The sequence below is a fragment of the Globicephala melas genome, chromosome 10, assembly GCF_963455315.2.
Source record: "Globicephala melas chromosome 10, mGloMel1.2, whole genome shotgun sequence".
NCBI classification, from domain to species: Eukaryota; Metazoa; Chordata; class Mammalia; order Artiodactyla; family Delphinidae; genus Globicephala; species Globicephala melas.
Window position 1 is genome coordinate 63,407,089 of NC_083323.1, and position 23,887 is coordinate 63,430,975.

The following is a 23,887-nucleotide window of genomic DNA, read 5'->3' on the forward strand; positions in this document are numbered from 1 at the left end:
TCTCAGCCTCAGCTCTGTCTCCTTATAGGCATCGGTGGTTTCATGGTGCGACAGCGGAAATCCCACACCCGTGTGAAAAAGGGGCCTGCTGCACAGGCGGAGGTGTTGAGTGGGGATGGGCAGCCCGACGAGGGTGAGACGGGTGAGGGCTCCAGTGGGGCCTGGGAGAAGGTGGGGATCACAGGACCTGTGGGACACTGCCAGGGAGGCCTGGGGCAGGGGAGTTCACTCAGAGGGCCAGGGGAGTAGTGGGCCCACTACTGGCGCTGGGGAGAGAGTAGGCAGAAAGCGTCCCCAGGCCAAGTTGGGAGCAGCATGCCCGCTGTCCCCAGAGAGGCAGACACCTCCCATTCGGTCCCCAGTGTTGCCTGCCGACCTGCCTGCAGAGGGCTCTGTGGACCAGAGCTTAGCTGATGGGGATGAGAAGAAGAAGCAGCAGCGGCGAGGGCGCAAGAAGAGCAAACTAGAGGACATGTTCCCTGCTTATCTGCAGGTGGGTCTTAGGCTCCGAGGGGCAAGGGCAGTGTCGGTCCTGCAGGGCATGAAGAAGCCTGTTTCTCCCTGACTCCTCCCACAGGAAGCCTTCTTTGGGAAGGAGCTGCTGGACCTGAGCCGGAAGGCCCTTTTTGCAGTTGGGGTGGGCCGGCCAAGCTTTGGACTAGGAACCCCAAAAGCCAAGGGGGATGGAGGCTCAGATAGGAAGGAGCTCCCGACCTCACAGAAAGGTCAGTCGTGTGGGGGTAAGGTGGTTTGAAGGGGTCCAATTTCGCTCTGTGCTTAGAAGCTGGTAAGAGATTTTAGTGGGAAATAGGCTGGTCTCCAGGAGTTGAGGGTGGGCCAAGGGCCCTGGCCTTGGAGCTGGGGTCCTATTCGGGGCATCACATGTAGGGCATCTCTGATTGGAATGGCGACTGTTGCTCATAGGAGATGATGGTCCCGATGTTGCAGATGAAGAATCCCGTGGTCCTGAGGGCAAGGCTGACACATCAGGTGAGGGCTGCTGGGAGGACTGTGTGCCATCTTGGTTTTGCTTATGTCAGTCTGTTCTGCCGCTGAGCACTATCAGGGATGGAGGCTGGAAAGTGTTCCATGCCTTCTGCGGTTCAGGGTGGCCAGTGTGGTACCTCCATACTGGCCTTGGCTGATGGGTTTCTCCTGGCAATTGCAGGACCTGAGGATGGCGGCGTAAAGGCATCCCCAGTGCCTAGTGACCCTGAGAAGCCAGGCACCCCGGGGGAAGGGATGCTTAGCTCTGACTTAGACAGGATTCCCACAGAAGGTGAGGCTGTGACCCACACTCCTTGCCTATAAGGGTCCTCTGTGGGAGAAGGAGAGCATCCTACCTGTGAGACTCTCATCTCTACAGCTTCTCTAGTGGGGAGTCGTGGGCATCTTCCCTGGCCGTGACCATTTGTAGCCCTGTGGTGTCCCTTCAACTCCCCAGTCTTCCTCAGCAGCATCCTTCATCGATCCCTCACAGAACTGCCCAAGATGGAATCCAAGGACCTGCAGCAGCTTTTCAAGGATGTTCTGGGTTCTGAGCGAGAGCAACATCTGGGTTGTGGAACCCCTGGCCTCGACGGCAGCCGTACACCGCTACAGAGGCCCTTTCTTCAAGGTGATCTGGATAGGAGTGGTTTGAAAACTGGGTGGGCAGGTGTGGCCAAGCCTGCCTCCAGGATGGGCCACTTACTCCTTTCGCTGATCCTGTGCCTCTTGTAGGTGGACTCCCTTTGGGCAATCTCCCCTCCAGCAGCCCAATGGACTCCTACCCGGGCCTTTGCCAGTCCCCATTCCTGGATTCTAGGTTGGTATTTATGCTTAACCCCCGTGGGCAGTCTCTTCCTTCCAACTGGGGCCATGCCAAGGGAGGGAACCTTGGACTCTTGGGTGCTGCTGTAGCAACACCTCCCTCTGCTCCTTTGTTAGTGACTGTCCTCTGTTGGGGCAGGGCAGTGGCCTGGGGACTCTGGGCAGTTTGTCTGGGGTGGGACTTGGTGTCCCTGCCCTCTGTGACTCTCCGCCCCTGCGCCCCAGGGAGCGCGGGGGCTTCTTTAGCCCGGAGCCCGGTGAGCCAGACAGCCCCTGGACAGGCTCGGGGGGCACCACGCCCTCCACCCCGACCACGCCCACCACAGAGGGTGAGGGCGACGGGCTCTCCTACAACCAGCGGAGTCTTCAGCGCTGGGAGAAGGACGAGGAGTTGGGCCAGCTCTCTACCATCTCACCTGTGCTCTATGCCAACATTAACTTTCCCAATCTCAAGCAAGATTACCCAGGTACCCGTGGGATGAGGGCAAGGGAGACAACCTGTAACATGGCACGTGCAGGGGGTCACCTGCCAGGTCTCCTCTAACACATTCTGTCTGCCCTCCAGACTGGTCTAGCCGCTGCAAACAAATCATGAAGCTCTGGAGAAAAGTTCCAGCTGCTGATAAAGCCCCCTACCTGGTGAGACAGAGGGAGCCTGGGTCAGCGTGGGAACTGAGGGTGTGGGGTGACTTTGGGAAGGTCGCCTCAGTTCTTTCCATTCCCCACTCCCAAAGCAGCTGGGCCAGTAGGGATCAGCTTCTGGGTAGGCAGTGTGAGTGACATTGCGAGGGCTGGGGGCTCAGCGTGAGATTGCGTCCTAGCCTAAGGTTGTGTCCTCTATTCCTCAGCAAAAGGCCAAAGATAACCGGGCAGCTCACCGCATCAACAAGGTGCAAAAGGTGAGTGGGGGCCAGGCTGGGCCGTGCCGTCCAAGACCTGTAGTGGGGCGGGCTCTCTAAGGGTAGGGGGGACGTAGGGCCTGCCTACAGCAGCCTGACTGACTGCTCTGTGCCTGGTCTCTCCCTGTAGCAGGCTGAGAGCCAGATCAACAAGCAGACCAAGGTGGGCGACATGGCCCGTAAGACTGACCGACCGGCCCTACATCTCCGCATTCCCCCCCAGCCAGGGGCACTGGGCAGCCCGCCTCCTGCTGCTGCCCCCACCATTTTCATTGGCAGCCCCACTCCCCCCGCCGGCTTGTCTACCTCTGCGGATGGGTTTCTGAAGCCGCCGGCGGGCACGGTGCCCGGCCCCGACTCGCCCGGTGAGCTCTTCCTCAAGCTCCCACCCCAGGTGCCCGCCCAAGTGCCTTCGCAGGACCCCTTTGGACTGGCCCCCGCCTACGCTCTGGAGCCCCGCTTCCCCACGGCACCACCCACCTATCCTCCCTATCCTAGTCCGACCGGGGCCCCCGCGCAGCCCGCGACCCTGGGTGCCTCATCTCGTCCTGGGACCGGCCAGCCAGGGGAGTTCCACACCACCCCACCTGGCACCCCCCGACACCAGCCCTCCACACCTGACCCCTTCCTCAAACCCCGCTGCCCCTCACTGGACAACTTGGCTGTGCCTGAGAGCCCAGGGGTAGGGGGAGGCAAGGCTTCTGAGCCTCTGCTGTCGCCCCTGCCTTTCGTGGAGTCTCGGAAGGCCCTAGAGGTGAAGAAGGAAGAGCTTGGGGCATCGTCTCCCAGCTATGGGCCCCCAAACCTGGGCTTTGTTGACTCACCCTCCTCAGGCCCCCATCTGGGTGGCCTGGAGTTAAAGGCACCCGATGTCTTCAAAGCCCCCCTGACCCCTCGGGCATCTCAGGTAGAGCCCCAGAGCCCAGGCTTGGGCCTAAGGCCCCAGGAGCCGCCCCCTGCCCAGGCTTTGGCCCCTTCTCCTCCCAGCCACTCGGACATCTTTCGCCCTGGCCCCTACCCTGACCCCTATGCCCAACCCCCGTTGACCCCTCGGCCCCCACCCCCACCCCCTGAGAGCTGCTGTGCCCTGCCTCCTCGCTCACTGCCCTCTGACCCTTTCTCCCGAGTGCCCGCCAGTCCCCAGTCCCAGTCCAGCTCCCAGTCCCCGTTGACACCCCGTCCTCTGTCTGCTGAGGCTTTCTGCCCATCCCCTGTTACCCCTCGCTTCCAGTCCCCTGACCCTTATTCCCGCCCACCCTCACGCCCTCAGTCCCGGGACCCGTTTGCCCCACTGCATAAGCCGCCCCGCCCCCAGCCCCCTGAAGTTGCCTTCAAGGCTGGGCCTCTAGCCCACACTCCGTTGGGGGCTGGGGGTTTCCCAGCAGCCCTGCCCTCAGGGCCGGCAGGTGAGCTCCATGCCAAGGTCCCAAGTGTGCAGCCCCCCAATTTTGCCCGGTCCCCTGGGACTGGTGCATTTGTAGGCACCCCTTCTCCCATGCGTTTCACTTTCCCTCAGGCAGTAGGGGAGCCTTCGCTAAAGCCCCCTGTCCCTCAGCCTGGTCTCCCTCCACCCCATGGGATCAACAGCCATTTTGGGCCCGGCCCTACCTTGGGCAAGCCTCAAAGCACAAACTACACAGTAGCCACAGGGAACTTCCACCCATCGGGCAGCCCTCTGGGACCCAGCAGTGGGTCCACAGGAGAGGGCTATGGGCTGTCCCCACTACGCCCCCCATCAGTCCTTCCACCACCTGCACCCGATGGATCCCTCCCCTACCTGTCCCATGGAGCCTCACAGCGGGCAGGCATCACCTCTCCAGTTGAGAAGCGAGAAGACCCAGGGGCTGGGATGGGCAGCTCTTTGGCGGCACCTGAACTTCCAGGTACCCAGGACCCAGGCATGTCCAGCCTCAGTCAGACCGAGCTGGAGAAGCAGCGACAGGTGAGTCGACATCCTGGACCTGAGCACCCTCCACGTCACCTCTGTTTCTGTGCCAGCCCTTTGGTTTGAGTAGAATGGACTCACCCCTCTTCTCTGTTCCCTGCGCAGCGCCAACGACTACGGGAGCTGCTGATTCGGCAGCAGATCCAGCGCAACACCCTTCGGCAGGAGAAGGAAACCGCGGCAGCTGCCGGAGCAGTGGGGCCCCCGGGCAGCTGGGGTGCTGAGCCTAGTAGCCCTGCCTTTGAGCAGCTGGGTCGAGGCCAGACCCCCTTTGCCGGCACCCAGGTAGGTAGAGTGGCAAGGGGTAGTGGATCCAAGATGCTGAAGGTGGCCCCCACCTTCATCTACCCTCATCTCTCCTAGGACAAGAGCAGCCTTGTGGGGCTGCCCCCAAGCAAGCTGGGTGGCCCCATCCTGGGGCCAGGGGCTTTCCCCAGTGATGACCGACTCTCCCGGCCACCTCCACCAGCCACCCCTTCCTCTATGGATGTGAACAGCCGGTGAGGCTCCAGGGGGTGCCCTGGGGGAAAATCAAGGGAACATATTGTACCTCCATTGTGTGCTGCCTCTGATTTTCCCGTCTCTCTAATCCTTCTTCAGCATCACTTAACTTCGCTTCCCCATTCCTTCCCCCTCACTGCATTAACTCCATCCTTCCTTCCTTAGGGCAGCCCGTGTTCTAGCTCTTTTTCATCCTGCTTCTGTCTCACTGGCTACTGCATATTCTTCCAGGCAATTGGTGGGAGGCTCCCAAGCCTTCTATCAGCGAGCACCGTATCCTGGGTCCCTGCCCTTGCAGCAGCAGCAGCAGCAGCAGCAGCAACTGTGGCAGCAGCAGCAACAACAGGCAACAGCAGCAACTTCCATGCGACTTGCCATGTCGACACGCTTTCCGTCAACTCCTGGGCCTGAACTTGGCCGCCAAGCCATAGGTTCCCCCTTGGCGGGAATTCCCACCCGCCTGCCTGGCCCTGGTGAGCCAGTGCCTGGTCCGGCTGGTCCTGCCCAGTTCATTGAGTTGCGGCACAATGTACAGAAAGGACTCGGACCGGGGGTGCCTCCGTTTCCTGGTCAGGGCCCCCCTCAGAGACCCCGTTTTTTCCCTGTAACTGAGGATTCTCACCGACTGGCCCCTGAAGGGCTTCGTGGCCTAGCAGTGTCAGGCCTTCCTCCTCAGAAACCCTCAGCCCCGCCGGCCCCTGAACTGAACAACGGCCTCCATCCAACGCCCCATACCAAGGGTCCCAACGCGCCTGCTGGCTTGGAGCTAGTCAGCCGGCCCCCCTCAGGCGCTGAGCTTGGCCGCCCTCCTCTGGCCCTGGAAGCGGGGAAGTTACCCTGTGAGGATCCTGAGTTGGATGACGACTTTGATGCCCACAAGGCCCTGGAGGATGATGAGGAGCTTGCTCACCTGGGCCTGGGTGTGGACGTGGCCAAGGGAGATGATGAGCTGGGCACCCTGGAAAACCTGGAGACCAATGATCCCCACCTGGACGACCTGCTCAACGGGGATGAGTTTGACCTGTTGGCCTACACTGACCCTGAGCTGGACACCGGGGACAAGAAGGACATCTTCAATGAGCATCTGAGGCTGGTGGAGTCGGCCAATGAAAAGGCTGAGCGGGAGGCTCTGTTGCGGGGGGTGGAGCCAGGACCCTTGGGCCCTGAGGAGCGCCCTCCCCCCGCTGCTGATGCCTCTGAGCCCCGTCTGGCGTCAGTGCTCCCCGAGGTGAAGCCCAAGTTGGAGGAGGGTGGGCGCCACCCTTCCCCTTGCCAGTTTACCATTACCACCCCCAAGGTAGAGCCATCTCCAGCCACCACTTCCCTAGGCCTGGGGCTGAAGCCAGGACAGAGTGTGGTGGGCAGCCGGGACACTCGAATGGGCACAGGACCTTTTTCCAGTAGTGGGCACCCAGCTGAGAAGGTCCCCTTTGGGACCACAGGAGGACCACCAGCTCAGCTGCTGACCCCCAGCCCACTGAGTGGCCCAGGAGGGTCCTCCCTGCTGGAGAAGTTTGAGCTAGAGAGTGGGGCCCTGACCTTGCCCGGTGGACATGCATCTGGGGATGAGCTGGACAAGATGGAGAGCTCACTGGTAGCCAGTGAGTTGCCCCTGCTCATCGAGGACCTGTTGGAACATGAGAAGAAGGAGCTGCAGAAGAAGCAGCAGCTCTCAGCACAGCTGCAGCCTGCCCAGCAGCAGCAGCAACAGCAGCATTCCCTACTGTCCACCCCGGGTCCTGCCCAGGCTGTGTCTTTGCCACATGAGGGCTCTTCTCCCAGTTTGGCTGGCGCCCAGCAGCAGCTTGCCCTGGGACTTGGAGGTTCCCGACAGCCGGGCTTGGCCCAGCCACTGATGCCCACCCAGCCACCAGCTCACGCCCTCCAGCAGCGCCTGGCCCCATCCATGACCATGGTGTCCAACCAAGGGCATATGCTAAGTGGGCAGCATGGGGGACAGGCAGGCTTGGTGCCCCAGCAGAGCCCACAGCCAGTGCTGGCACAGAAGCCCATGGGTAGTATGCCACCTTCCATGTGCATGAAACCGCAGCAGCTGGCGATGCAGCAGCAGCTGGCTAACAGCTTCTTCCCGGATACAGGTAACCTCATCTGGGGGCGCTGGCTTATCGCCGTTACCACTAAATGCTCACTGAGGCTGCAGACCCAAGATCCTCCCTAGTTAAAGGGGATGGGACACAAAGAGCTTTGGCCAAATCCCATACGAGTGGTGTAAGCAGAAGCACTGTAGCTTTTAAGGGAGAATAGTGCCCGGCGTACAGCAGGCATTCAGATGTGGAATGAATGAATGGAACAGACACATGACGTCTGATTAGCAAAGGCTTTGTAGCTGGGGTGAGACCCAAAGATTAGGACTTGGAGAGGAGTGGTGCAAGAAAAAGCAACCGGGTTGGTGAAAAGACTTAGTGAGACTTAGCAGCAGGAAAGCCGATGGGGTATATTTGGAGACAACGAGTGGAGACAGTGGTTAGCCTGGAGCCGGCTTTGCGGAGAGAAGTGAGGGGGCGCTACCGTAGCTATGGAGAGGTAAGAAGAGGGCCCAGATTGAAGAAGACCTCAAATTATAATAGCATCTATTGAATAATGGTGGTTTGCCATGCCAAACACTGTGCTGAGCGCTTTACATTCATTGTATAATTTAATCCTCACAACAAACACATTAAGTAGGTACTATTATTACCGTGGAGTGTAGAAAAGGAAACTGAGGCAGAGAGGTTAAGTTAACTTGCCCAAGGTCACACAACTAACAGAACTGGAATTTGAACCCTGGCCCTCATATCCTCTTAACTGTTTTACTGCCTCAAAATAACCAGGAGAGGGGGTTGGGTTAGTCCTCTTAAAAGTAGGGGGTCAGGGGACTTCCCTGGCAGTCCAGTGGTTAAGACTGTGCTTCCAATACAGGGCGCGAGGGTTCGATCCCTGATTGGGGAACTAAGACCCCACATGCCGCGCGGCGGGGCCAAAAAAAGAAAAAAAAAGTAGGGAGTCAGTTAAGCTCTCTGAGCAGTGGAGAAATATATAATGTACAGGATTTCAGGAAGATTTAAGTTTTTGGTGGCTGCTGGTTTCTCTTTTCCTGCCCAGCATCCTGGACAGGCAGAAGAGTGGTCTGTAGGTGATGCGTGTTGTGCCCAAAACAGCTCTGGCGTTGGGCTTTGGCACAGTGCCCGCATCTTGGGTTCTTGGGCTGCGCTTAGTTGCCCTAAGAACACTACTTTTGAAGAATGCTTTCTAGGTCATAAAGTGTACTCGTACTCTGGTCACATTTGATCCTCTCAGTAGCTCTATGAGGTGAGCAGAATAAGGAATCATGATCTCTACAAAATAGAAGAGTAAACTGAGGCCCAAAGAGGTGAAATAACATTGATATATTGGCTCAACAGATATTTACTGAGTACTTTTTCCTAGCACTGTGCGCGTAAAAACGGAGCCACATGTTCTGTGAATAATAGAACTGAGTCACCTATGCTGCCGGGCTCCTAGTCCGGTGGTCTTTCCACCATGCCGTGCCGTTGTTCTGGTTGGCTTAGTGAGGTCAAGGTGTTGGAACAGCAGACATGGAATGGGGCATTGACCTCAGTGCCCAGCTCACTTGGCTCCTCCCTCTCCAGACCTGGACAAATTTGCTGCAGAAGATATCATTGATCCTATTGCAAAGGCCAAGATGGTTGCTTTGAAAGGCATCAAGAAGGTGATGGCTCAGGGCAGCATTGGAGTGGCACCTGGTATGAACAGGTAAGGCTTGCAGGGTGGGAGTGTTGGCCCTTCCTTTTTCCAGTCCTTCCCCTGTTCTTCCTGATCCTGCTTCCTTCTTGTCCCACCTCTTTGCCCTTCAACTTTCCCCATCACCGACACATCCTCTTTGCTTTGGCGGACTCCAGGCAGCAAGTGTCCCTGCTAGCCCAGAGACTCTCAGGGGGGCCCGGCAGTGACCTGCAGAACCACGTGGCAGCTGGGAGTGGCCAGGTAAATAAATGGTCAGGTGGGAGTGGGAGCTTGGGTCCTGTGCCATCAGGCCACCCTTCTTAGGGCCTGGTACAGAACAGTGACCCTTTAGCTGTCTCTCTCGTCACAGGAGCGGAGTGCCGGTGACCCCTCCCAGCCTCGTCCCAATCCACCCACTTTTGCCCAGGGAGTGATCAGTGAGTATGGGGCTGGGGAGGAGAGTGCAAGGAAGGGGCTTGGGGTATGTGGGGAAAGAGGGACTTGGATCACCTGACACCCGCCCGCTTCCTTTCCCAGATGAGGCTGACCAGCGGCAGTATGAGGAGTGGCTGTTCCATACCCAGCAGCTCCTACAGATGCAACTGAAGGTGCTAGAGGAGCAGATTGGGGTGCACCGCAAGTCCCGGAAAGCTCTGTGCGCCAAGCAGCGCACTGCCAAAAAGGCCGGCCGTGAGTTCCCAGAGGCTGATGCTGAGAAGCTCAAGCTGGTTACAGAACAACAGAGCAAGATCCAGAAACAGCTGGATCAGGTGGGGAAGGCAGACTTCGGCCTAGCAACCGGGAGCCTGGGAAGAGGGGTGGCATGGGTGGGCAGGCTCCAGGCTGACCTTCCTGACCCTCCCGTGTTAGGTCCGGAAGCAGCAGAAGGAGCACACTAACCTCATGGCAGAATATCGGAATAAGCAGCAGCAGCAGCAGCAGCAGCAGCAGCAGCAGCAGCAGCAGCAGCAGCAGCAGCAGCAGCAGCAGCAGCAGCACTCGGCTGTATTGGCCCTTAGCCCTTCCCAGAGTCCCCGGCTACTCACCAAGCTTCCTGGTCAGCTGCTCCCTGGCCATGGGCTGCAGCCACCGCAGGGGCCCCCCGGTGGGCAAGCTGCAGGTCTTCGCCTGCCCCCCGGGGGCATGGCACTACCTGGACAGCCTGGTGGCCCCTTCCTCAACACCACCCTGGCCCAGCAGCAGCAACAGCAACATTCTGGTGGGGCTGGGGCCCTCGCCGGCCCCTCAGGGGGCTTTTTCCCTGGCAACCTTGCTCTTCGAGGCCTAGGACCTGACTCGAGGCTTTTACAGGAGAGGCAGCTGCAGCTACAGCAGCAACGCCTGCAGCTTGCCCAGAAACTGCAACAGCAGCAGCAGCACCTCTTAGGACAGGTGGCAATCCAGCAGCAACAGCAGCAGGGCCCAGGGGTACCGGCAAACCAGGGTCTGGGTCCCAAGCCCCAAGGGCTTCTGCCTCCCAGCAGCCATCAGGGCCTCCTGGTCCAGCAGCTGTCCCCGCAGCCACCCCAGGGGCCCCAGGGCATGCTGGGCCCTGCGCAGGTGGCAGTGTTGCAGCAGCAGCAGCAGCAGCAACAGCACCCTGGAGCTCTGGGCCCCCAGGGCCCTCACAGACAGGTGATCCTGACCCAGCCCCGGGTGCTAAGTTCCCCCCAGCTGGCACAGCAGGGTCAGGGCCTTATGGGACACCGGCTGGTCACATCCCAGCAGCAGCAGCAGCAGCACCAACAGCAGGGATCCATGGTGGGGCTTTCCCATCTTCAGCAGGGTCTGATGCCACACAGTGGGCAGCCCAAACTGAGTGCTCAGCCCATGGCCTCCTTGCAACAGCAACAGCTGCAGCAGCAGCAGCAGCTACAGCAGCAGCAGCAGCAGCAGCTACAGCAGCAGCAGCAGCAGCTACAACAGCAGCAGCAGCAGCTACAGCAGCAGCAGCAGCAGCAGCAGCAGCAGCAGCAGCAGCAGCTACAACAGCAGCAGCAGCAGATGGGCCTCTTGAGCCAGAGTCGAACTTTACTGTCCCCTCAACAGCAGCAGCAGCAGCAGCAGCAGCAGCATCAACAGCAGCAGCAGCAGCAGCAGCAGCAAGTGACACTCGGCCCTGGCCTGCCAGCCAAGCCTCTGCAACACTTTTCTAGCCCCGGAGCCCTGGGCCCAACCCTCATCCTAACGGGCAAGGAACAAAACATTGTAGAGGCGGCTCTTCCTCCGGAGGCCACTGAGGGGCCCTCCACGCATCAGGGAGGGCCGTTAGCAGTAGGGACTGTACCAGAGTCAGTGGCCACTGAACCAGGGGAGGTAAAGCCCTCACTCTCCGGGGACTCACAACTCCTCCTTGTCCAGCCCCAGGCCCAGCCTCAGCCCAACTCTGTGCAGCTGCAGCCACCTCTGAGGCTCCCAGGACAACAGCAGCAGCAAGTTAACTTGCTCCACACAGCGGGTGTGGGAAGCCACGGGCAACCAGGCAGTGGATCATCTTCTGAGGCCTCATCTATGCCCCACGTGCTGGCCCAATCCTCTGTTTCCTTAGGGGAACAGCCTGGACCCATGACCCAGAACCTTCTGAGCTCCCAGCAGCCCCTTGGACTAGAGCGGCCCATGCAAAATAATGCAGGGCCACAGCCTGCCAAACCAGGATCTGTCCCCCAGCCTGGGCAGAGCCTGCCTGGGGCTGGGGTCATGCCTACAGTGGGTCAGCTTCGAGCACAGCTTCAAGGAGTCCTGGCCAAAAACCCGCAGCTGAGGCACTTGAGTCCTCAGCAGCAGCAGCAGCTACAGGCACTCCTCATGCAGCGGCAGCTACAGCAGAGTCAGGCAGTACGCCAGGCCCTGCCCTACCAGGAGCCTGGGACCCAGCCTTCTCCCCTCCAGGGCCTCCTGGGCCGCCAACCCCAACTTGGGGGCTTCCCTGGATCCCAGACAGGCCCTCTTCAGGAGCTGGGGGCAGGGCTTCGACCTCAGGGCCCACCCCGGCTCCCCGCCCCACAAGGAGCCTTATCCACAGGACCAGTCCTTGGCCCTGTCCTTCCCACGCCTCCACCGTCCAGCCCCCAAGAGCCAAAGAGACCTTCCTCACAGTTACCTTCCCCCAGCTCCCAGCTTCCCTCTGAGGCCCAGCTCCCTACCACCCAACCAGGAACCCCAAAACCCCAGGGGCCACCCTTGGAGCTGCCTCCTGGGAGAGTCTCACCTGCTGCTGCCCAGCTTGCAGATACCTTCTTTGGCAAGGGGCTGGGACCTTGGGACCCCCCAGACAACCTAGCGGAAGCCCAGAAGCCGGACCAAAGCAGCCTGGTACCTGGGCATCTGGAGCAGGTGAATGGGCAGGTGGTACCCGAGCCACCCCATCTCAGCATCAAGCAGGAGCCTCGGGAAGAGCCATGTGCCCTGGGAGCCCAGGCAGTGAAGAGGGAGGCCAACGGAGAGCCAATAGGGGCACCAGGTACCAGCAACCACCTCCTGCTGGCAGGCCCTCGCTCAGAGGCCGGGCATCTGCTCTTGCAGAAGCTTCTACGAGCAAAGAATGTGCAACTCAGCACTGGGCGGGGGCCCGAGGGGCTGCGAGCTGAGATCAACGGGCACATTGACAGCAAGCTGGCTGGGCTGGAGCAGAAACTACAGGGTACCCCCAGCAACAAGGAGGTGAGTACTCTAGCTGGAGTGGAGCAGACGGTGCGGGGCCTGGAGCCCGGGGGCAGAGTGAACAGGTCTGGGTGGAATGAGGTGAGGGCTCCCAGGGGGACGGCGGCCTTCACCATGGGTTTATCTGGCTTAGGATACAGCAGCAAGGAAGCCTTTGACACCGAAGCCCAAGAGGGTACAGAAGGCAAGCGACAGGTTGGTGAGCTCCCGAAAGAAGCTGCGGAAGGAGGACGGGGTCAGGGCCAGCGAGGCCCTGCTGAAACAGCTGAAACAGGTGACCCCCAGGAGCCAGTCCCCTGGTCCCGTCCCAGGATAGGGGGCAGCCTGGCCCCCACCTGTGCAGTAGCAGAGATGTACATGCTGCAGGTTTCCAGCCTTGTCGTCTCGCCCCTCCTAGGAGCTGTCCCTGCTGCCCCTCGCGGAGCCCGCCATCACCGCCAATTTTAGCCTCTTTGCTCCCTTCGGCAGCGGCTGCCCAGTCAACGGGCAGTGCCAGCTGAGGGGGGCCTTTGGAAGTGGGACGCTGCCCACAGGCCCTGACTACTATTCCCAGCTGCTTACCAAGGTCAGAAAAATGGCAATACCTTTTGGGGACGGTGAGGTTCCTGGGGAGGTGGAGATGGGGATGGCAGACTTGTGGAAATTGCTGGTATAGTGTAGGGCCAGGAGATCATGTCAGTCTCCCTTTGCCATCTTGCACACAACACCCCACCCCCACCCCCAGAATAACCTGAGTAACCCGCCGACACCACCCTCGTCGCTGCCCCCCACCCCACCCCCATCGGTGCAGCAGAAGATGGTGAATGGCGTCACTCCATCTGAAGAGCTGGGGGAGCACCCCAAGGATGCCACCTCTGCCCGGGATACTGAAGGGACACTGAGGGGTAAGTCAGGAATGGAGCGAGCTTCTCCTTCTCTGCTAGGTCTGGGTGGCTGGGGTCATGTGGTACAGTTGAAGATAGGAGTGGGCTGTGTGTTGCTCTGTGTGCATACACTCCAGGGTCCTTGAGATAAGAAGGGCCTCTTCAGGACTGATTTGTTGGAGGCGGTGGCTGGTTTCTGGAGTCTAGAGCAGAGGCAACAGGACAGGGAGTGTATTTATGAGGCTTTCACTTACAGGGAATAGCCCAGCTTCCTTACCCAGTGGGTACGAACTACAGTCAGATCTGGATTTGAATCCTGGCTCCTGCATCGATTTAGCTGTGTTACTGCAGCCAAATTGATTGACTTGTGTGAGGCTCAGTTTTCTCACTATGGAATAAAAATAGTGCTCGCCTAATGGAGTCGCTAAAAGACTACAAACAAAGAAGGTACTTACAGAGTACCTCTTTAGAAAGGCTCAGTAAATATAGGTTGTCTGCCCTAAACTGGTAGGTGGGTGGATGGGTAGACAGTGGTCATGATAGCTAAGCTAGGTCTTGTACTAGTTAGGCCTGAACCGTGTGGGAGAAAGCACCATGGGCTCTGGCCACCCTCAGCCTGACTTTTCTTCTCCCACCTACCCCTCAGATGCTTCAGAGGTGAAGAGTCTAGACCTGCTGGCCGCCTTGCCTACGCCCCCTCACAATCAGACCGAGGATGTCAGGTGCGGGCGGGACCAGAAATGGGGATGAGGAATTGGGGTGCGGGCAGGTCGCCTTATTTTTCCCTTGGACGGTGGCAGATTTCAAGCAGGGCTGTGACATCTACTAATCTCTAGATTTGGGAGGTGGCATCTGTAGGGCCTTAGCAATGGATGTCTGCTTTTGGCCCACAGGATGGAGAGTGACGAGGACAGCGATTCTCCTGACAGCATTGTGCCAGCTTCGTCCCCCGAGAGCATCCTGGGGGAGGAAGCCCCTCGTTTCCCTCAGCTGGGCTCAGGCCGGTGGGAGCAGGACGACCGGGCTCTCTCCCCCGTCATCCCCATCATTCCCCGGGCCAGCATCCCAGGTAGAGGTTGCTCTGGGCATGGACCGGTCCTGGCCAGGCCGGGCTGCATTGTCAGAGGTTGGGGAGAGAGGCAGCAGGAGCTTACACAGGTCCCTCTTTCTCCTTCAGTCTTCCCAGACAGCAAACCTTATGGGGCCCTGGACCTGGAGGCCCCTGGGAAGCTGCCTGCCACAACTTGGGAGAAGGGCAAAGGAAGCGAGGTGTCAGTCATGCTGACAGTTTCTGCCGCTGCTGCCAAGGTATGTTCCTGGGGGTGCCTCGGAGGCCAAGGGGATGCTGGTCAGTGGGCAGTCCCGGGAGCTTCTCTGGATAAATACAATCATTTAAAAGTATGTATTGAGGACCTACTGTGTATGAAAGCCTGAGCTGGACTGTGGGATTAGGAAAAATGTAGCACAGGGGGTCCCTGCCCTCAAGGGGTTCACAGTTCAGTGGTAAAGACACAAGTCAACAAATAGGAGAGTGTGTATAATGCGACGAGTGCTACAAAACGGCGTGTCCCCCAGTCACACTGGGTGGAATTCTGGTTTTTTGAAAATGTTATCAGGGTTTTGTGGTCAAAGGAAACTGGAAATCCCAGTTAAAATAGCAAAACAGGTTTCTTTATTACAAGACTCTTCAGATCCTTTACTTTGCTAATGTGTATTGTGAATTTCCAGGTAGTGGATGTAGTGTGTGTCATTTCCCAAACCCAGCAGACACAGGTCTCTTTCTGCGGAGCTCCCGTTAGTACCCACAGCGGTTAGGGAGAGGCTGCCCATAAAGGAAACGTATGAGAAGAGCTGGATGGCACAGGGGCAAGACCGATGGCACATGGCCACCTGGGGAGTTGCCTTCTGAGTGTCCTTGTCCCTACCAAGCTGGTGGTAGTTCTCACTCCACGCACTCTGCTGACACGGCTGTCCCATCCCCTTTCCTGCCCTGGCAGAACCTGAATGGTGTGATGGTGGCAGTGGCAGAGCTACTAAGCATGAAGATCCCCAACTCCTATGAGGTGCTGTTCCCAGAGAGCCCTGCCCGGGCAGGCATTGAGCCTAAGAAGGGGGAAGCTGAGGGCCCTGGTGAGTTTGGCAGGAAAACTCCTTGGGACCTGCAGGGAATGATTCTGGTGGCAGGCTCTGACCCCTTCCTTCCTGCAGGTGGGAAAGAAAAGGGTCTGGGAGGCAAGAGCCCAGAAGCTGGCCCTGATTGGCTGAAGCAGTTTGATGCTGTGTTGCCCGGCTATACCCTCAAGAGCCAGTTAGACATCTTGAGCCTCCTCAAACAGGTGGGTCTGTTGACGGGAAAGGGGTGGGTGTCTGGCTAGGACCGAGAAGGCACAGGGCTTTTGCGCGAGTGGAATCTGGGTGGGAGGAGAGAGGTGACTGGTTCAGCGAGGAGCTGGCACTAATGGTACAGGGTGTCTTCCCATATAGGAGAGCCCTGCCCCAGAGCCACCCACCCAGCACAGCTACACCTACAACGTCTCCAACCTGGACGTGCGGCAGCTCTCGGCCCCGCCTCCTGAAGCACCCTCCCCACCCCCGTCCCCTTTGGCGCCCTCGCCTGCCAGCCCCCCTGCTGAACCCTTGGCTGAACTTCCAGCTGAGCCCTCAGCTGAGCCGCCGGTCCCCTCGCCTCTGCCACTTGCCTCATCCCCTGAATCAGCCCGGCCCAAGCCCCGAGCCCGGCCTTCTGAGGAAGGCGAAGATTCCCGGCCCCCTCGCCTCAAGAAGTGGAAGGGGGTGCGCTGGAAGCGTCTCCGGCTGCTGCTGACCATCCAGAAGGGTGGTGTGCGGCAGGAGGACGAGCGGGAAGTGGCGGAGTTCATGGAGCAGCTTGGCACAGCCCTGCGACCTGACAAGGTGCCTCGAGACATGCGGCGCTGCTGCTTCTGTCATGAGGAGGGGGATGGGGCCACGGATGGGCCTGCTCGCCTGCTGAACCTGGACCTGGACTTGTGGGTGCACCTCAACTGTGCCCTGTGGTCCACGGAGGTATATGAGACCCAGGGTGGGGCACTGATGAACGTGGAGGTTGCCCTGCACCGAGGACTGCTCACCAAGTGCTCCCTGTGCCAGCGCACTGGTGCCACCAGCAGCTGCAATCGCATGCGTTGCCCCAACGTCTACCATTTTGCCTGCGCCATCCGCGCCAAGTGCATGTTCTTCAAGGACAAGACCATGCTGTGTCCGATGCATAAGATCAAGGGGCCCTGCGAGCAGGAGCTGAGCTCTTTTGCTGTCTTCCGGCGGGTCTACATTGAGCGAGATGAGGTGAAGCAAATCGCCAGCATCATCCAGCGGGGGGAGCGGCTGCACATGTTCCGTGTAGGGGGCCTTGTGTTCCACGCCATCGGACAGCTGCTGCCCCACCAGATGGCCGACTTCCACAGTGCCACCGCCCTCTATCCCGTGGGCTACGAGGCAACACGCATCTACTGGAGCCTCCGTACTAACAACCGCCGCTGCTGCTACCGCTGCTCCATCGGCGAGAACAACGGGCGGCCGGAGTTTGTGATCAAAGTCATGGAGCAGGGCCTGGAGGACCTGGTCTTCACTGACGCCTCTCCCCAGGGTGAGCACGGGGCCCTTGAAGTGGTAATACAGAATTGGGCAAGTGTCTCCCAGCGTCCCCTTTACGGTGTTGAGAAGACACCTGCAGGCTCCTCATGAGTGATCTTTCTCCCCCACTTAGGGCAGGCAGAGGTCTCTTGAAGGTCTCCAGAGAAAGTGTTTTGACCGCTCAGTCACCTTGAATTCCCTTGTGATAGAGGGTATTTTGCTTGTCTGACTACACGTATGTCAGCTCCTTCTCCTAACTCAGTGGATCTAAAGGATACAGTTCTGAGACTCCGCCTTCCAGCTCACCCAATCTGATTCTAGCCTTGAGTTCCTTATGGTTGCTTTTCGCTGGATAAGATCTTGATCTTAGTTTCAGTGTTACTGATAAAAGTAACAGTAAGAGTTACATTGTAGTGAGCATGTGCTGTGTGCCATAAACTAAGCTGAGTGATTTATACAGGTTATTTTGTTCACACAAAACCCTGCAAGCCGAGTACTCTTATTATGCCAAGTTTTACACATAGAGAAACTGAGTAGTGGAGAGATTTAAGTATTTGCCTTAAGGTCCCACGGCCAGTATTAGAACTTGAACCCAAGTCTTCTCAACTCCAAAACATGCCTGTGCTGGGTATCCTGGGCCCTGGGTTCATGTTTCTGTGTCACAAGGCTCTCTGATGCCCCTCCAGGGTGGGAAGCCTCCTGGCTTGTTGAGGGAGACTGAGATTGGGAGGCCAAGAGGGGCTCCTGAAGAACCACACACCCTCCTGACAGCAAGGTGGGCAGGCTACAGAAAACAAACGTAGCTTCAGGTGGAGGTTAGGGCTGAGGTCAGTGAGCAGAAGTTGCCTCTGAGGGCTGCTCTCTTTCCTTGCCTCTCAGCTGTGTGGAATCGCATCATTGAGCCTGTGGCTGCCATGAGGAAAGAGGCTGACATGCTGCGGCTCTTCCCCGAGTACCTGAAAGGCGAGGAGCTCTTTGGGCTGACAGTGCACGCTGTGCTGCGCATAGCTGAATCAGTAAGGAAGGGGCCAGGGGTGGGGGCAGGTGGGCGTGGGGAAGGTTGGTTCTGCCCCAGAAGTGCTCGGGCTAAAGTGAGCATGACCTGTGCCCACAGCTGCCTGGAGTGGAAAGCTGTCAAAATTATTTATTCCGCTATGGACGCCACCCCCTGATGGAGCTGCCACTCATGATCAACCCCACTGGTTGTGCTCGATCAGAGCCTAAAATCCTCACACACTACAAACGGTGAGCTTGTGGGGGGTTGGTAGGGACCCTCTGGCCAATTACAAGTGTTTGGGGTTACAGATCAGAGTTCCCTTGGAGAGACTGGGGGTTCACTCTAGGCCTCCTGATTAGAGGGTGCGCAGGTATCACTAGGGTATCCATTTCCTCCCCGAGCCTGCTCAGGTATTCTGGGTTGACCTGCAGTCTAGACATAGACTTATCTTGGGCACCCTGGGAATGGCCGTTGGGGAGGTTCTGGGTAGACAGTGGTGAAATCATATGAAATGTATAAACGACCCAGTCACCACCTTCCTTTCCTGTTTTGCTTCCAGGGGGCCTGTGATTCTCCCAAACCTCAGACAGACGCCCCCTGAGTACTAGGTTCGCCTTCCCTTCCCCAGACTGAGTTGGTGTCAAAAATAAATAATTAGGAATATAATAGGAAAAATAATAAAACCTTACATTTGTATAGCACTTTATACTTTTTTTTTCAAAGCGTTTTCACATCCATTATCTCATTTGATCCTCACAACAACCTTATGAGGTAGGTAGGGCAGGTGGTATGATCCCCATTTTACAGCTGAGAAAACTGAGACCCAGAAAGATTAAGTGACTAGACAAAGGTCACAGCTGGGACCAGAGCCTTATCTCTTGACTTGTGGTCCACTGTTCTTGTTGTGTACCGCAGTAGGCTGACCTTGGTCCCTGGGTAGAGGGAGGCAAAATCCATGCGAGGAGGGCTTTCTTGAAGGCCTTCGGTTGCTCCTCAGGCTGTCGTAGAGCGTCAAACTCTACCCCAGCCAGCCCTGGTCCTTGATGCTCTACAACAGTGGTTTTCAAACTGTGTGTGTTCCAGAAAGCCCTGGAACACATAAACTGAGTAGGCAGAACTTGGCCCTCTCCATGCATAACTCCCCCTTCCCCAAATTGGATTCAACCAGAAGAGTTCCTTTTCCATCTAGTTTATGTATGGGAGTTCCGGTAATGTTTTGTTAAAGAAAAAAACAAAAAGATTTCTTCTGTATAAAAAAAGAACCAGTTTGAAAACCACTGCTCTGGGATGGGCAAGAATTTGGCTGGTGCCCTAGGGTGGTGAAAAGGCATCCTCCTAGGCAGCAGTCATTCCCCTGCACTGAGCCATCTGCACAGAGCCCAATGTTACATCAGAGAAGAGGACAGTCTAAAGAAAGGAAAGGATACTACCTTTTGGCTATGAATTCAGAGCCAATTTTAGTTAAAATCCAGCCCAATGTGGTAGACATGGCCCCCATTTTCAGAGCTTCCAGTATGAGCAGGAAGTAGGACTCAGATATTTGAACAAATGATGAGCTTAAATTCCAGGCCTGGGCTGCTTGGGGAAGACCTCCCAGAGGTCTTGAGCATGGCCTTGAGTCTGGTTTGGCAGGAGGGTGGTAGAAGGTGGGGAGATGGGAGAGCGGGCTCAGTGTAGGGGAATCAGTGCCCCTTCCCTTCCTCCATGCCCCACCCCACCCCCCATCCTGGGCTTTCTTTGCCACCCAGGCTGTTGGAAGGGTCCCCATAGCTAGTTGCTGCCTCACCAAAGCCAAGACTCAGATGCCTCTACTCCATTCCCGAGGCAGCACATGCCCCTAACCGGAGCGTTGCACATCCCAGGGAGGAAGCGGGTGGCGTGTGCCTGGTCTGGGGGAGAGCTGTCTTGTCATGGACTATATCACCTCCCAGGCCCCACACTCTGAACAGCACCAGCATGTCCAAGGCATATCAGAGCACCTTCACAGGCGAGACCAACACCCCGTACAGCAAACAGTTTGTGCACTCGAAGTCATCTCAGTACCGGCGGCTCCGCACCGAGTGGAAGAACAATGTATATCTGGCTCGCTCCCGTATCCAGGGCCTGGGGCTCTATGCGGCCAAGGACCTAGAAAAGCACACAATGGTCATTGAGTACATTGGCACCATCATTCGCAATGAGGTGGCCAACCGGCGGGAGAAAATCTATGAGGAGCAGGTATGGGCTGGCAGAGGGGCCATCATGGTGCGTGGTCCACACTTAGCCAAGGGGCAAGGGGCAGGATTGGGGCCAGAGGAGCAGGTGGAAAGCTGTGGGAAGAGGAGGGGAGAGGCAGGAGAATGGAAGAATAGGAAATGAAGATAAGCCCACTGCCCAAGTCCACTCCTTGATCTCGCCACCGCCGCTGCCATTCTCTGATATTCTTGCCCCTTCCTCTGCAACCTCTGCCTTTCTAGAATCGAGGCATCTACATGTTTCGAATAAACAACGAACATGTCATTGATGCTACGTTGACCGGAGGCCCTGCCAGGTGAGAGAGGGATGAGTAAGAAGGTATTTAAGAGTCCCCTGGGGTGGCATTCTGGGGGTGGGCCAACAGGGAACCAGAACCATCCAACCCAGTTGCTCGGCGTTTCTGACTTTGTCCCACTGCCTAGGTACATTAACCATTCCTGTGCCCCTAACTGTGTGGCGGAAGTTGTGACATTTGACAAGGAGGACAAAATCATCATCATCTCCAGCCGGCGAATCCCCAAAGGAGAGGAGGTAAGAGGAAGCATCCCTCAGTGAGTGACAAAGCAGCTCCCTCTTCTCTGCCATTTGCCACAAGTCAAAATCCAAGGCCACTGCCCTCCCCCACTTCCTCTGGAGGACTGGCATTGATTCTGCCCTCTTCTCTTTCCAGCTGACATATGACTATCAGTTTGATTTTGAGGACGATCAGCACAAGATCCCCTGCCACTGTGGAGCCTGGAATTGTCGGAAATGGATGAACTAAGAAGCTTTGAGGCTACCAGGCAGGGGAGTCCCCCACCCCAACCTCTTCCCTGAAAGGGATGAGGGGGAAGAGAGGTAGCAGCCAGAGCCAGGACCCAGGGCTGGGGCTGCCGGCTGACCGGAGCCCCTGGAGCAGGAGGCTGGGGCAGAGGGCCCTAGGCCACGCCCACCCTGGGCACCAGGGATGACCCTCTTCCCCGCCACTGGCCCCCAGGCTGGCATCTCTGCCCCCAGCTCCAGGAGGGGTCAGACAGAAGCAGCCATTGGGCATCTCAGGTTTGAGGGGGATATGGGCTGGGAACTACCCAGAAGCATCTGGGAGGCAGCAGGGAGGGGGGAGGAGGATGTGTGGCCGGGCCTCACAGCCCTGCTGCTCCCACCGACCTCTCTGGCCCAACTCGAGGCTGCAAAGAGACTTGACTAAGCTTGACAATCCCAAAGGCCGGGTCCCACACCTGGCCCTGCCTGCCGGGTCCTGCCCCCACCCTCACCCCCATCCCCTTCCCTCTCAATCTGTCTCTGTCTCCCTCTTCTCCTCTGTGTTTCTGTCTCTCTATGGGTTGTGTTTCCTTGTTTTCCACTCTGACAAATGCAACATGAACGGGAAAGAGGCGCCCCGCTGCCCAGGAGGGCAAGCCGGGCAAGCCGGGCAAGGAAACCCCGCACCCACACCTACCTCATTTAAGTGTTGGATTTTTTGCTGTTTTGAAATGTGAGACCCTCTCCAAGCCCCCTACTGCCCCAACCCTCTCCCCCACCTCACTGCCCTCTTCTGAGTGGGTGGAAGGGGGGTAGGAGGAAGAAGAAAAAACAACAACAAAAAATCCATCTTTGTTTTTAATTACGGGCATGGGATGGTGGTTGAGACTAATGATGATGAAGATTGGGGATGACTGGCCCCTAGTTGCTCTAGGACTTCCTTCTCCATCTGGACATGGGGGCAGGAGGGGTGTGCTAAACTTAGGACCAGGATATCTCCCTCCGGTTTTCCCAACCCCATCATGAGCCCATTTGCCCTCCAGCCCCTGGATAGGGTGGGTGGGTGGTAGGGTGAGGGCTATCCCTGAGTGGCATGCCCATACCCAGTGAGGCAGGGTGTGGCCCGGAGCTCCCACTTTCCCTCCGTCACCAAACTGCTGCTGGTCTGGTGGGAAGGGGTGGTGATGTGGGGCTGGGGGAGCTTAGTGTCAGCGCGGGGAGGGTGGGGGGTATTTATCTATTTATACATGGGATTGTACATAGTCTTGTGGGGCATGGGGGAGCCGGCTGGAGGTGAGAACCCTCCCCTCTCCCCCCACCCCCGGGGAGAGCAAATGTAAAACTACTAATTTTTGTGCTTTATATATTCTATATAAATATATCTATTTTCTTTTTACAAAACCAGTTTATAAATGGTAGGGGGGCGTGGGGCGGACACATGGAGCTCCCCTTGTGGGGGAGCCCCCTCCATTACCCAACCTACCGCCCTTTTCCTCACCCCCTCCTCCCCACCCCCTGGCTGTGACTGCTGTAAGGGGGGGGTATAGAGGCTGGGCGATTCCCACCCCCTTTTGTATAGTTGGACTATGTTATAACGCACAAAAGTGAGCTGGCCCCAGGGGGAGCCAGAGGGTAATGGGTTCCCCTGCCTCCTCCCTTGTCCTTCCCCTTTCTGCCCAAGCTTGTGCTGCAGTTGAACCTCTTCCTGGGGGTAGGGTTAGGTCAGGGGGTGGGTGAGGCCCCAGACCCCTCTCTGGTAGGGAGCCATGGGGATGAAGATGAAGCTTATATGCAGTTCTCTCCTAGGGGCTGTGGGCAAAGGGCATTTTGTAATTAATATTTTCAAGAATCAAATGTCTGGAGTGTAGGGGTGGGCTTGGTGGTGGTGTATGGGCGGGCCTGCTGGAGGGGGAGCACGGTTGCTGTTGTGATTTTAGGTTTGTTTTTGTTTGTTTTCGAATTTGGGGGGTTGCGGATTGATGGGGGTAGGGAGATTTTTTTTTTTTTAAGCTGCTTCCTCAACTGTTTCAAGCTGCAAATGTGTAAGAGAATAACATCCCCTCACCCCCACGGAAACCACTGTAGTTAAATCAGACAGTGGGGAGACTGGGCTGCTGCCCCCAAAGCCATTGGATGTTCCTTTTCCAAGAGCAAAGAAGGTCTAGGCTACAGGGAGGGGGAGATTGGCTTCTGCGAGTCAGGCTCTGGTTGGGGCTTGGGCCCTGGGATTGGGAAAAGGGGATGGGGCAGACTTTGTAAGCATATGCTAGGTATCTGATAGTCCTGTAGAATTTAGTGAAGAAACCTTATACAGTTTTTAATTTTTATATAAACTAACTCAGACCCAAGCTACAAGGTTGGAATTTTGGTTGTTGGTTTTTTTTTTTTTTTTTTTTTTTTTTAAAGTACCCCGCCTGTATAATTGCATCAGAATTCCCTCTCCCCCGCCCCGCCCTTCCCCGTGCCCCATGTTTGTATTTTGGGTTGGTTTACACTTGCACATATTCAATTTTCAGTTTTTCCCCTTTACGGTCTTCTCCCCTCACCTCCAGGACCCTCCCTCCCCCTTTTTAAAAAATAAATCTCTGACAAGTGTGAATCCCGTGAAGACTTTATTTTGTGTTGTGTGTATCCTGTACAGCAAGGTTGGTCCTTCGTAACAACGGATGAAATGATTCCCTTTTTTAAAGCGCCCTCTCTCCCTCCACCCCCAGCGCCCCTGTCCTTGGCATGTTTTGTATCAGCGATCATTCTGAACTGTACATAATTTATGTTGCAAGAGGCAAAGGGCAAGTTTTGGATTTTGCTTCTTCCAAGTTTGTTTTTAAACGACAAATAAAAAAAGAACATTTTAAATACAAGCGGCTCCGTCCCGTCACCCTCGCCGTCGGTGGGATCT

General features: G+C 57.2%; 1 protein-coding gene across 5 annotated transcripts in view; it reads left to right on the forward strand.

Moving 5' to 3' along the window:
• KMT2D (lysine methyltransferase 2D) overlaps positions 1-23,849 on the forward strand; it is a 39,518-nt gene extending 15,669 nt beyond the window's left edge. For 2 of the 5 annotated variants that reach the window (XM_060307103.2, XM_060307104.2), the window contains exons 22-55: positions 29-142; positions 363-493; positions 578-725; positions 925-990; positions 1,169-1,279; positions 1,481-1,618; positions 1,723-1,807; positions 2,038-2,279; positions 2,378-2,451; positions 2,661-2,711; positions 2,842-4,653; positions 4,762-4,941; positions 5,020-5,156; positions 5,389-7,256; positions 8,787-8,910; positions 9,057-9,141; positions 9,251-9,317; positions 9,418-9,650; positions 9,751-12,540; positions 12,674-12,814; positions 12,938-13,105; positions 13,265-13,424; positions 14,050-14,125; positions 14,297-14,472; positions 14,581-14,711; positions 15,401-15,533; positions 15,612-15,739; positions 15,888-17,028; positions 17,895-18,031; positions 18,130-18,260; positions 19,944-20,229; positions 20,469-20,542; positions 20,670-20,778; positions 20,918-23,849. In XM_060307103.2, coding sequence (XP_060163086.1) covers positions 29-142; positions 363-493; positions 578-725; positions 925-990; positions 1,169-1,279; positions 1,481-1,618; positions 1,723-1,807; positions 2,038-2,279; positions 2,378-2,451; positions 2,661-2,711; positions 2,842-4,653; positions 4,762-4,941; positions 5,020-5,156; positions 5,389-7,256; positions 8,787-8,910; positions 9,057-9,141; positions 9,251-9,317; positions 9,418-9,650; positions 9,751-12,540; positions 12,674-12,814; positions 12,938-13,105; positions 13,265-13,424; positions 14,050-14,125; positions 14,297-14,472; positions 14,581-14,711; positions 15,401-15,533; positions 15,612-15,739; positions 15,888-17,028; positions 17,895-18,031; positions 18,130-18,260; positions 19,944-20,229; positions 20,469-20,542; positions 20,670-20,778; positions 20,918-21,010 — 11,540 coding nt within the window. In that variant the 3' untranslated portion in view covers positions 21,011-23,849. The remainder of the gene's footprint in view (positions 1-28; positions 143-362; positions 494-577; positions 726-924; positions 991-1,168; positions 1,280-1,480; positions 1,619-1,722; positions 1,808-2,037; positions 2,280-2,377; positions 2,452-2,660; positions 2,712-2,841; positions 4,654-4,761; positions 4,942-5,019; positions 5,157-5,388; positions 7,257-8,786; positions 8,911-9,056; positions 9,142-9,250; positions 9,318-9,417; positions 9,651-9,750; positions 12,541-12,673; positions 12,815-12,937; positions 13,106-13,264; positions 13,425-14,049; positions 14,126-14,296; positions 14,473-14,580; positions 14,712-15,400; positions 15,534-15,611; positions 15,740-15,887; positions 17,029-17,894; positions 18,032-18,129; positions 18,261-19,943; positions 20,230-20,468; positions 20,543-20,669; positions 20,779-20,917) is intronic. The other 3 variants (XM_060307107.2, XM_060307108.2, XM_030835202.3) reach the window with 3 other exon arrangements.
• The last annotated feature ends 38 nt before the right edge of the window (positions 23,850-23,887 follow it).